This window comes from Oncorhynchus mykiss, chromosome 14 (assembly GCF_013265735.2).
Source record: "Oncorhynchus mykiss isolate Arlee chromosome 14, USDA_OmykA_1.1, whole genome shotgun sequence".
NCBI classification, from domain to species: Eukaryota; Metazoa; Chordata; class Actinopteri; order Salmoniformes; family Salmonidae; genus Oncorhynchus; species Oncorhynchus mykiss.
The window spans coordinates 10,284,872-10,297,891 of record NC_048578.1 but is presented as its reverse complement, the minus strand read 5'-3'; the positions used below and the strand labels follow the sequence as shown (position 1 = coordinate 10,297,891).

General features: G+C 41.3%; 1 protein-coding gene across 2 annotated transcripts; it reads left to right on the top strand.

The window, feature by feature from the left end:
* The first annotated feature begins 6,283 nt into the window (after window positions 1–6,283).
* Window positions 6,284–9,225, top strand: LOC110488762 (P2Y purinoceptor 4). 2 transcript variants are annotated; one of them, XM_021561109.2, is made up of 2 exons: window positions 6,284–6,431; window positions 7,471–9,225. In XM_021561109.2, exon 2 carries the CDS (start codon window positions 7,514–7,516, stop codon window positions 8,612–8,614), a length of 1,101 nt encoding a protein of 366 aa, XP_021416784.2. In that variant the 5' UTR covers window positions 6,284–6,431; window positions 7,471–7,513; the 3' UTR covers window positions 8,615–9,225. The 2 variants fall into 2 exon arrangements, with proteins under 2 accessions (XP_021416784.2, XP_021416783.2); XM_021561108.2 differs by having other exon boundaries at window positions 6,285–6,435.
* Window positions 9,226–13,020: the final 3,795 nt, after the last annotated feature.

Below are 13,020 nucleotides of genomic sequence, written 5' to 3'. Positions count from 1 at the left end.
GTAGAGCACGGAGAGCAGATAAGGAGAGAATTAACACATGTGCAGGAACTTGGGGACCATTAACGTTAGAAAATAAATGTCTGGGAAAAGTTGGATCCTCAGCCACTCCATAATAATAATACCCTGAATGTATAATGCACAGTGAGTGCGTTAAAGTAAATACAATTAAAAAACACGAAATAAGGCCACAAGTAGACAGGGTACCTGAAACAAAGAACAAAGGGACAAACAACAAAAAGCAGAGCTGCCGCTACAAACACAACAAGGAACACGTCTACAGTGAGCGTCAAAATTGTTGTGACAGTGACACATATTTTGTTGTTTTGGCTCTGTACTCCAGCACTTTGGATTTGAAATGATACAATGGACCTGTGAGGGGTAGAGCCTCGGTTTTGCGGCTATTAAGTTGAAGGGAGTTTTTCTTCATCCAAGCTCTTATCTCCTTAAGGCAGGTGTTTCGACGAGCACAGGCAGCAGAGAGACTTGGGGCAGTTTTCACCAGTGGCGATCAGGGTTGTTTAAGATGAGGGAGGACGATACACATTTTTTATATATTTTTTATTATGGGCATGGCCTTATTTCTATTACAGCATATTGGGTGACTGTCATTTATATTACATTCACCCAGCTCAATGTAACATCGATAAGTTTAGGCTACTACATGATACTCTAGTTTTCCCTGTACACTTCGTGAGGTTGCTACAACCTAGCCTATGAATTAAAGTTTTTCAACATAGGTGCACAGGTCGAGACACATTTTGTAGTCAAGGTGACAGACATTGGCACATTCAATACCGCCTTGCACACTTTTGCCCGCATCTAGCTGATCTAGGGTGTAATCATTAGTACTTTTAGTTTCAAATGAGTTTCTATTGGACACATTCAGGTTATGTTTATCCCCGTTTTGTTCTGTTTGCTTCCGTTTATGAAACGTTTTTCAACAGAATCGGCGGGATGAATACACCCCTGATCACATGCAAACACAGTTCACTTTCATAGAAGCCACATAGAAACAGCATGATCCCTTGATCGTTGTATAATTCCTTCTCGCATCCATATGCTCTCCTCCTCTCACCTTTTCCCTTCGCTTGTGGACTTCAGTGTTCAAAACGTCAGCGGGCTGTCATGTGCCTTTTACTGAGGAGTGGCTTCCGTCTGGCCAATCTACCATAAAGGCCTGATTGGTGGAGTGCTATGGCCCTGACCAAGACCCTTCTTCCCCGATTGCTCAGTTTAGCCGGGCAGCCAGCTCTAGGAAGAGACTTGGTGGTCCAAACTTCTCCCATTTAAGAATGATGGAGGCCACTGTGTTCTTGGGGACCTTCAATGCTGCAGAAATGTTTTGTTACCCTTCCCCAGATCTGTGCCTCGACACAATCCTGTCTCGGTGCTCTACGGACAATTTATTTGACCTCATGGTTTTGCTTTTGCTCTGACATGCACTGTCAACTGTGGGACCTTATATAGACATGTGTGTGCCTTTCCAAATCATGCCCAATAAATGTAATTTAACACTGGTGGTCTCCAATCCAGTTGTAGAAACATCTCAAGGATGATCAATGGAAACAGGATGCACCTGAGCTCAATTTCGAGTCTCATAGCAAAGGGTTTAAATACTAATGTAAATAAGGTATTTCTGATTTGGATTTTTAATACATTTCAAAGATTTATAAAAACGTGTTTTCGCTTTGTCCTTATGGCAAATTTTGTGTAGTGTAGATTTTATAATAGGCCTGTAACATAACAGAATGTTGAAAAAGGGAACGGGTATGAATACTTTCCGAATGCGCTGTATTTGGTGATGTGAATATGTATATTTAGTATAGATTTATCTAAAAAGGATAACTGTTAAAAATATTTTCCTATTTTTCTTTTTTTTTTTATCACAGAGGGGGATGGTCCTCCCCTTCCTTCTCTGAGGAGCCTCCACTGGTTTTCACATATAGCTGGGTGTCATCAGCAGAGGAATATCATTAATATTATCTGTATGAGTGCTCATCTGATGCTAACTCATCACCCTGGTAGTCTACTACAGATGGTATTGGATTTGATCATTTAAAAAAAAATACAATACACTGACTTTCTGTCTGTGAAAGTCATATAAAGCAAGTCAGCCTGTCCTTTGATTGGTACTGAGTGGGTTTCTGACTTCTCCATGAGTCAGGGCTCAGGGTTTAAAGGGAAGGGAGAAGAGGGGCTGCACTGACCCCCGGATATGAGCAGTAGAACTGCCGGCCGGACAGAAGAAAAGCATAGTAATTAGCACCATGACACCATGATACTGCAATGAGCCTTATTTGTTTGAAGAACCAAAGAAGCACAATTACCCTAAATAGTCACTTACAGTATAAATCCTCAATAGCAATCGTTCACACGTGAAAGTTATGTTGTTTTAACAAGGGCATCTGCAAGGGTAAAGGAAAATTCCATTCAAAAGCCTTTGGTATTTGTTTAATTACTCCACTTTTGATACAGTCCCAAAATGTTTTGTCAGCGATCAAGTTTTCAAGATGTGGAACAGTCAAAATACAGAAAGTGTAACAGTATGCTGCATTTGAAAACTTGAGCCATAGATATTCAAATCTACAATCCCAACAGGGCCACTCCCATGGGCTCGTACACACACAGTCTACATACCACAAGCTACAGTACAGGAATCAGGTCCGTCTCAGAGTAGGAGCGCTGATTTAAGATCAGGTCCCCCCTGTCCATGTAATCTTATTCATTGTGATCTAAAAGGCAAAGCTGATCCTAGATCAGCACTCCTACTCTGAGATGCTTTGTGAATTCGGGCCCAGATCTGATGCATGCTATATGGAACTAAAAGCATAAATATTGTAGTTTATGACCGTTCTGTTTGGAGTCACGTGAAAACTGACATTCCCAGATAGATAACACCTGGACTATGCATCTCTGCCAACATTAGCTTAATGCTCATCCTGCCCACATTTATTTCTTTATGATCATGTTTTATCATTTTATCACTCACATTTCCGGCAAATTATGACGATGACGTGGAAAGGTGGCCAGAGTCATTAGTAGATTTCTCCTGTCATGCCAGGATCAACCGCTGTATAAATGTGCTACTTTGCGACAACCATTTACAGAACTGTCTAAATATTAACCTTAAAGTTGTAGCTATGACCCACCGATATCAGGCTTGGCTGGCAGTAGAGTAACATGAGAATGATGACAAGCAGGACAGAGTTGAAGAGAAACAGTAGCATACTTTTTGGTAGAATACAGTCTGATTAATCACTTTCACGGTATATTAACCTTAACACTCATTTGGAAAATCAAATACATAAACAAAGGCTATTTACATTTCTGCCATTTAGCAAATGCTCTTATCCAGAGCAACTTACAGTAGTGAGTGCATACAGTGCCTTGCGAAAGTATTCGGCCCCCTTGAACTTTGCGACCTTTTGACACATTTCAGGCTTCAAACATAAAGATATAAAACTGTATTTTTTTGTGAAGAATCAACCATAAGTGGGACACAATCATGAAGTGGAACGACATTTATTGGATATTTCAAACTTTTTTAACAAATCAAAAACTGAAAAATTGGGCGTGCAAAATTATTCAGCCCCTTTACTTTCAGTGCAGCAAACTCTCTCCAGAAGTTCAGTGAGGATCTCTGAATGATCCAATGTTGATCTAAATGACTAATGATGATAAATACAATCCACCTGTGTGTAATCAAGTCTCCGTATAAATGCACCTGCACTGTGATAGTCTCAGAGGTCCGTTAAAAGCGCAGAGAGCATCATGAAGAACAAGGAACACACCAGGCAGGTCCGAGATACTGTTGTGAAGAAGTTTAAAGCCGGATTTGGATACAAAAAGATTTCCCAAGCTTTAAACATCCCAAGGAGCACTATGCAAGCGATAATATTGAAATGGAAGGAGTATCAGACCACTGCAAATCTACCAAGACCTGGCTGTCCCTCTAAACTTTCAGCTCATACAAGGAGAAGACTGATCAGAGATGCAGCCAAGAGGCCCATGATCACTCTGGATGAACTGCAGAGATCTACAGCTGAGGTGGGAGACTCTGTCCATAGGACAACAATCAGTCGTATATTGCACAAATCTGGCCTTTATGGAAGAGTGGCAAGAAGAAAGCCATTTCTTAAAGATATCCATAAAAATTGTTGTTTAAAGTTTGCCACAAGCCACCTGGGAGACACACCAAACATGTGGAAGAAGGTGCTCTGGTCAGATGAAACCAAAATTGAACTTTTTGGCAACAATGCAAAACGTTATGTTTGGCGTAAAAGCAACACAGCTGAACACCCTGAACACACCATCCCCACTGTCAAACATGGTGGTGGCAGCATCATGGTTTGGGCCTGCTTTTCTTCAGCAAGGACAGGGAAGATGGTTAAAAATGATGGGAAGATGGATGGAGCCAAATACAGGACCATTCTGGAAGAAAACCTGATGGAGTCTGCAAAAGACCTGAGACTGGGACGGAGATTTGTCTTCCAACAAGACAATGATCCAAAACATAAAGCAAAATCTACAATGGAATGGTTCAAAAATAAACATATCCAGGTGTTAGAATGGCCAAGTCAAAGTCCAGACCTGAATCCAATCGAGAATCTGTGGAAAGAACTGAAAACTGCTGTTCACAAATGCTCTCCATCCAACCTCACTGAGCTCGAGCTGTTTTGCAAGGAGGAATGGGAAAAAATGTCAGTCTCTCGATGTGCAAAACTGATAGAGACATACCCCAAGCGACTTACAGCTGTAATCGCAGCAAAAGGTGGCGCTACAAAGTATTAACTTAAGGGGGCTGAATAATTTTGCACGCCCAATTTTTCAGTTTTTGATTTGTTAAAAAAGTTTGAAATATCCAATAAATGTTGTTCCACTTCATGATTGTGTCCCACTTGTTGTTGATTCTTCACAAAAAAATACAGTTTTATATCTTTATGTTTGAAGCCTGAAATGTGGCAAAAGGTCGCAAAGTTCAAGGGGGCCGAATACTTTCGCAAGGCACTGTATATTTTCTTGGTGTCCTGTGGGAATAGAACCCACAACACTAGTGTTGCAAGGGCCATGGGCTATCACCTGAGCTTCACAGGAACGGTATACAAGTCTTGCATTACTCTGCGTATTGATACAGCTGCCCTGCTCAATTAGTAGGCTAGTGCAGTAGGCCCTACTGTAGGTCGTTATACAGCTAATCGCAGTTCATGTTAGTTCCACTTTGATTTATTACAGATTGTTTCCAATTTCATACACAGTGGGTCGCCGACGGTGTTGAGTCATAAGATTTCGGCGCTTTTGGTTATGTGCCAGTTCTCATGAAATTGTTAGGGTTGATTCCTCTTCAATTGAAAGGAAGTTGCAGACTTAGGAGGTCAGACATGCACGGAGTGTCAACACATCTCATCGATTTCACTTCCCAACTTGGTCCCCGAAACGGCTCCATACGCTGTGTGTTTGTGTTTTTCTACTTGATATGATATTTGTGGTTGGGGTTAAATGTGAATAATTTATTTTTGAGAAATCACTAATTCCTGCAAATACACTGAGTGTACAAAACATAAAGGACACCTTCCTAATATTGAGTTGCACCCACTTTTGCCCTCAGAACAGCCTCAATTCGTCAGGGCATGGACTCTACAAGGCGTCGAAAGAGTTCTACAGGAATGTTGGCCCATGTTGACTCCAATGCTTCCCACAGTTGTGTCAAGTTGTCTGGATGTCCCTTGGGTGGTGGATCATTCTTGATACACACGAGAAACTGTTGAGCGTGAAAAACCCAGCAGTGTTGCAGTTCTTGACACAAACCGGTGCTCCTGGCACCTACTTCCATACCCCGTTCAAAGGCACTTAAATATTTTGTCTTTCCCATTCACCCTCTGAATGTCACACACGCACAATCCATGTCTCAATTGTCGTAAGGGTTGAAACAATTTTTTTTCAATCTGTCTTCTCCCCTTCATCTGCACTGATTGAAGTGGATTTAACAAGTGACATCAATACGGGATGACAGATTTCACCTGGATTCACCTGGTCAGTCTATTTAATGGAAAGAGCAGGTGTTCTTAATGTTTTGTACACTCTGTGTACATGAAGCAATATTGTGAGAATTATGATACATCACTTCAAAAGGCACAAACTAGAAGTAATCAAAAAGTTCATATTGAGCACTATTTGAAATCAGTGTTATTATCATGCTAAAATATTGATTGAATATCAGGTTTAAAACGAATAACTTGCCTCAGTAATATCGGAGTTGTATTTCAGGGGGAAGGATGACAAGAACCTGGCATATTTCCTTTAGACCAGACAATCAGTCAGACGCATGCATATCCCATTTCTATCCAAGCCGTTTGCAGAGATAGTGCACTCACTGCGCTGAGAGCAGCGGTCACAAATCAAGTCCGTCTCGGCAAGTCAATTTTGTATCTACGGTGGGTAAGTTGTACATCTCAGTTCAACGTTGAAGTTAACCCTTATGTCCGGGTTATTAGCTATATTACAATTATTACGACGAGTCACATTGCTTTGCCAGGTCTAGAAGTGCGCATCCTCGTCAGTTTTTAAAATATATTTTTTTAAATCATGCGCGCATTTCTCTGTAATCTTCCGCCGAACCATTTGGATTACAGATTTAGATACAATACCAATGTTCTCAGTTTATGGTTATAGATCGATATTTGGGGTTAATTTCAGGATAGGCTTTGTAGGAAATTAAAACTAGTTTTTTTAGGTTAGGCAGAGCAGAACAGGCTCTAGCCTTTTCGGTTGGGGTGGCACACCAAACGGGCCTAATCTTTTAGTGGAACCCTTTTGACAGCTGAGAGAAAAATGTACATTTGAAAATGTATTTCATGCAGTTCTACACATAAAATTATCAAATGACCCATCTTGCCATGAGGTGGGGTGAAGTGTTTTTGCCGTTTAAAACGAATTTAAAGATCTGAGCGAGAGTGACTAACAAAGTCAATGTGCCCTGCGTGCCCGGTTAGTATTCAGCCATGATTACAACACGTTTAGATAACTGGCAGACTAACATACTAACATACCAAATTCTTAGCTGACATGGCTAATTGAGTGACAGTCAGTGACTGACAAAACAAGAGAAAAACTGCTAATGCACAACCAAAATTCGAACTTGCACCTGGTCTATTCTATTATTCTAACTCTCAACAAGTTGCGAAAATAAGGCTATTGCTTATATTGCTTATGCCTGGAGCCGGCCCTGGCTATATGCAGTGCAGTAAACTTTTATGAGCATGTTGAACTTCAGTTCATTCTTCAAATATGTCAACAAGACATTTGTATTTCTAACACAACATGCTGTTAATATTTTTCTTTCCGGAAAAAATTGAATCAGGGACTGCTTCAAAATTAGAATTCATACTATATAGATAAATATATATTATTGGTGAAACTGTCATTTTCAGAGTGATGCCATGTCGATTCCAAATGTATCCAATGTCTCCACAGATATTACAATCCAAGGATTAGCTCTCTGCTGAAGAGACAGAAGATGGACTCAGCCATTAACAGCCACCTTGTGCAGAACCTGTCCATTCTTCTGAGTGCTGGTTATTTCAACGAGACCTGTCGCTTTGATGAGGAGTTTAAGTACATCCTACTGCCTGTTTCCTATAGCCTGGTGTGTGTTCTGGGTCTGGTGCTGAACTCTGTGGCTCTGTGGATGTTCCTGACCAAGATGCGCCCGTGGAACACCAGCACTGTCTACATGTTCCACCTGGCCCTCTCAGACTTCCTGTACGTTCTCTCCCTGCCCACCCTCATCTACTACTACGCTAACCGCAGCCACTGGCCCTTCGGCGTGGCCGCCTGCAAGATCGTCCGCTTCTTGTTTTATGCCAACCTCTACAGCAGCATCCTCTTCCTCACCTGCATCAGCGTCCACCGCTACCTGGGCATCTGCCACCCCATCAAGGCCCTGACCATGGTGAAGCCACGCCATGCCCACACCGTGTGTGGTATGGTGTGGGCTGCTGTCACGGCGTGTCTGGTGCCCAACCTCATCTTTGTCACCACCAGCCAGAGGGACAACGACACGATGTGTCACGATACGACCAATCCCGAGCAGTTTGAGGAGTATGTGGACTACAGCTCTGTGGTCATGGTCCTGCTGTTCGGCGTCCCCTTCATGGTTATCATGGTCTGCTACTGTCTGATGGCACTGGCTCTGTGTCGGCCCAGACGGGGGCTCTCGTCCAGCCAGCAGAACTCACCCTCCCGCACCAAGTCCATCAAGCTAATTGTGGTGGTGCTGGTGGTGTTCGCCGTGTGTTTTGTACCCTTCCATATCACACGCACCCTCTACTATACCTACCGTGTACTGAATGCCAAATGTGAATTCCTGAACATCGTCAACTTTGCCTATAAGATCACCAGGCCTCTGGCCAGTGTGAACAGTTGTATTGATCCCCTCCTGTATTTCCTGGCTGGGGATCACTACCGCTCTAAGCTGGTCAAAGCTCTCACTGGAAATAGACCGACAACCACCAGCCTCTCTGCTGCCTGCCTGAAAAAGCGCCCCAAAAAGAACCATGAGATTGCGCTGGTCTATAAGAACCCAGAGCCTAAAGCCAGCGTTGAACCTATGAGATAGTGGGTTATACATATGGAAAACTATGGAGCATCATATAGATATGCCTAACCTCCATAATATAAACAGGAAGGAAACAGTTAATAGTCCTAGGCTGACCACTACACAGCTGCACTTTCTTTGGATGCTGTTCTGTCATTTCAGACACAGGATGACTACTGTCCAGGGTGAACGAAGGGGCCTCTTGCCAGAGCTCAGACCTGAGTGAGAAATTCAGTTCCTATAAGGCTGTTCGGTCAATGTCATGTTAAAGAGAATGAAGAAGTGGGAGTACGGTTGAGTTCAGAAAACAGTGGTGAAAAAGTACCCAATTACCATACTTGAGTGAAGTAAAAATGAAAGTCACCCAGTAAAATACTACTTGAGTAAAAGTCTAAAAGCATTTGGTTTTAAAAATACTTAAGTATCAAAAGTAAAAGTAAAACTATACATTATTTCCAATTCCTCATATTAAGCAAACCAGACGACATCTTTTTCTTGCTTTTTTATTTATGTGTGTTTAGTGAGTCCGTCAGATCAGAGGCAGTAGGGATGACCAGGGATGTTCTCTTGATAAGTGCGTGAATTGGACCATTTCCCTGTCCTGCTAAGCATTCAAAATGTAATGAGTACTTTTGGGTGTCAGGGAAAATGTATAGAGTAAAAAGTACATTATTTTCTTTAGGAAGTAAAAGTTGTCAAAAATATAAATAGTAAAGTACAGATACCCCCAAAAAACAACTTAAGTAGTACTTTAAAGTTATTTACACCGCAGTCTCCTTATCACCACTAACACTTTAAAACAGTGTTGGAAGTATGTAGTACCGTGAGACATCTACATTCCCCCTTGTTAGTAAGAAGCTATGGCAGGTAGCCTAGTGGATAAGAGTAACTGAAAGGTTGCTGGTTCAAATCCCAGAGCCGACTAGGTGAAAAATCTGTTGAGCAAGGCACTTAACCCTAATTGCTACGATAAGTTGCTCTGGATAAGAGTTTCTGCAAAAATGTAAAAGCCAAGTCTGTTTTATACATGTACTGTACAGTCTCTTCCTACTCTGAATACTTGTCTATTCATTTAATTCTGCCGGTTGCTGTGCTTGTAAGACAAGAGTTCAAATCCTTTCAACCAGGGGAACAAAACAGTTTATGTGCCTCTGTCTGAGCCAGACTGTAGTCTCACAGAATAAAATCTTAACTGGCTTGCCTAGTTAATTAAAGGTTAAATAAATAAATCAAATAAAAATATTACCACAGACTGTTATGCAAAGCCTGTTATGCACAGTGGCTACAGGACTCTGAAGAGCAGGAGGAAATGTATGTAATCTGTAATCTGTTTGTTCAGATTTGTGTTATTATGGTAGCACATACTCAGAGAGAGGCTCTGTGGATGGGTATAACAGATTGGATTATTATGGATTATCGGTGAGTTACTGTGATCATCAAAAGCATCTCTTCCTATAACATTTTTTAAATATGATCCAAGGAGTTTGGCTGGTAAAAATGTCTTCCTGTCACGCCCTGACCTTAGTTATCTCTGTTTTTCTATATATTTTGGTTAGGTCAGGGTGTGACTAGGGTGGGTACTCTAGTTGAGTATGTCTAGGGTTTTTGTATGTCTAGGGTTTTTTGTATGTCTATGTTGGCCTGATATGGTTCCCAATCAGAGACAGCTGTTTATCGTTGTCTCTGATTGAGGATCATATTTAGGTAGCCATTTTCCTCATTTGTGTTGTGGGATCTTGTCTATGTTTGGTTGCCTTAGTGCACATCAGTAGCTGCACATTTAGGTAGGTAGGTAGGTAGGTAGGTAGGTAGGTAGGTAGGTAGGTAGGTAGGTAGGTAGGTAGGTAGGTAGGTAGGTAGGTAGGTAGGTAGGTAGGTAGGTAGGTAGGTAGGTAGGTAGGTAGGTAGGTAGGTAGGTAGGTAGGTAGGTAGGTTCAGTGAGTTTCGATGTATTAAAATTATGTGGAACTCTACTCACGCTGCGCCTTGGTCCGATCCTTACGACGAACGTGACACTTCCAGTCAGAGTGGAGGTGACGTTACAATAATCAAAAAAACTCAAAGGTTGATGCAAGCTGAAACAGTTCAACAGAAACAGTGTGTGTTATCCAAAAAATGTGTGGTAGCTAAAGCACTAGTCCTCTCCCAGCTGTTTGTGTCCTTCAGCACAGTCCCCACAGCTGTCTCTCTGTCTGTCTCTGCTGTGAGGAAACCAGGGGAGGGACTGAATGGGTGTGTAGGCTGGAGTATCAACTCCATCCAACAATCCACACTTTGGATAAAGAGGAGATTTTCCTGCATTACCCAATTTGGATTCATTACTTGACCCAACATGGTCTTTTTCCGCATTAGTTTTGGTTGTTGTTGCTCTCAGAAAGACTGCCTTACTTTCCATGTGAAAGCACATGTCTCTGTAAAGCAGATTGCAGGTCAGAGGTTCATTCCTAAGGGTATTTGAAGTACTATACTGCTGTACTTCATATTAAAGCTACTGGTCGTGTTTATAAAAGGCATTATAACTCAGGTTCAAGGTATGATAGGAAGGCACATGGTTCAATAGGTTTATAACAATATAATGCCATTAAATCTATTTTTATAAATCCACATTTGCTTACTGTCATTTGGTTATAATTTTATTTATCCGTGACATTGGTTGATTAATCAAAATCTAAGTTGTGTGCGTATATCGAATTGAACTCCTTCATGCTGCAGTGTCTTGCAGACTTGAATGGGGTTATGATAGAGGGAGAGTGTGGGAAAGTAATGGTTGGTTGCGTGTCTCATCCAAACACGAGGCGTTATCGGATGTAGGTCCTCCATGAATCAGACATGGGTGAAAGTGAGGAGACCTGAGGAAGTGGGAGGACAGGACGGATGGAGAAACAAGAGCAGGAAGTGAGCTGGTCACGGTACTGGACTGTTTGGGTTTTTCCTTCCCTGGTCCGTGCCAAGAAAACCAAGCTGGCCCCACCAACACCCCATGGAAAAGATATTGTGTTTCCACTTTCCAGCCAAGGCTCCATATTGATTATCCATCGTAATCATCCATAAACAAACTGATATTGACATCTGAAATAGGGGAAGACCAACTCTCCATAAAGCAAGAGATGGTGTTAAAATAGTCACAGTACACAGCAGGTGTATTCTCCATATTTCTGTAGAGCATTGTTAGTTGTTGTCAATGACAACTTTTACATCATTACATTCCTAAAGTAAATAATGTACTTTTTACTCCATACATTTTCCCTGACACCCAAAAGTACTTGTTATATTTTGAATGCTTAGCAGGACAGGAAAATGGTCAAATTCACACACTTATCAAGAGAACATTCCTGGTAATCCATATTGCCTCTGATCTGGCAGACTTACTAAAAACGCATGCTTCGTTTGTAAATGATGTCTGACTGTTGGAGTGTGCCCCTGGCTATCAGTATATAATGAAAAAAAGCAAGAAAAAGGTGCCGTCTGGTTAGCTTAATATAAGGAACTAGAAATCATTTCCACTTTTAGTTTTGATACTTATGTATATTTTAGCAATTACATTTACTTATGCATTGTTTGTTGTACGCCTTCAGTTATTGGTTGTCCATTGTCATAAACTAGTCAAACTAATGTTCAACTAATTGTCTGCAATTCAGTGTTTTGCAATGATTTAGTTGTCTTGCATTCCCCGCTCCCTTCATACCTCTGCTCTCCTTTCAAACAAGGGTGCATTAAAGGGCATATTTAAATACAGATGTTATGCTCAAGACCAGCTAGCTGCTAAAGCCGTACACTGATGTAATAGCAAGCCCCAGGAAGAATATGATTCCCATGGATATGTATCTGAAGATTTGTAGTCTGGTCAGATTTGGAATCCCATGAGCACTAGCGCCACTCTGTGGGCTGACTGTGACAAAGCCGATTAGTGGTGTGCATTGGTGCCTCTAAGTATCTAAAATGGAATACAAATTATATCTAGGCTTAAATGTAGATGTTTAGTACTGATGTACCTATCCATAAAAAAAAAACATTTCATTTCAAAGTCATTCGACTTTTCATATACAAAATAATTTGTCACATAAGTCTTAGGCCCAACAGAAAAATGTACAGTCATGGCCAAAGGTTTTGAGAATGACACAAAAATTAATTTTCACAAAGTCTGCTGCCTCAGTTTGTATGATGGCAATTTGCATATACTCCAGAATATTATGAAGAGTCATCAGATGAATTGCAATTAATTGCAAAGTCCCTCTTTGCCATGCAAATTAACTGAATCCCCCCAAAAAAACATTTCCACTGCATTTCAGCCCTGTCACAAAAGGACCAGCTGACATCATGTCAGTGATTCTATTGTTAACACAGGTGTGAGTGTTGATGAGGACAAGGCTGCAGATCACTCTTTTATGCTGATTGAGTTCGAATAACAGACTGGAAGCTTCAAAAGG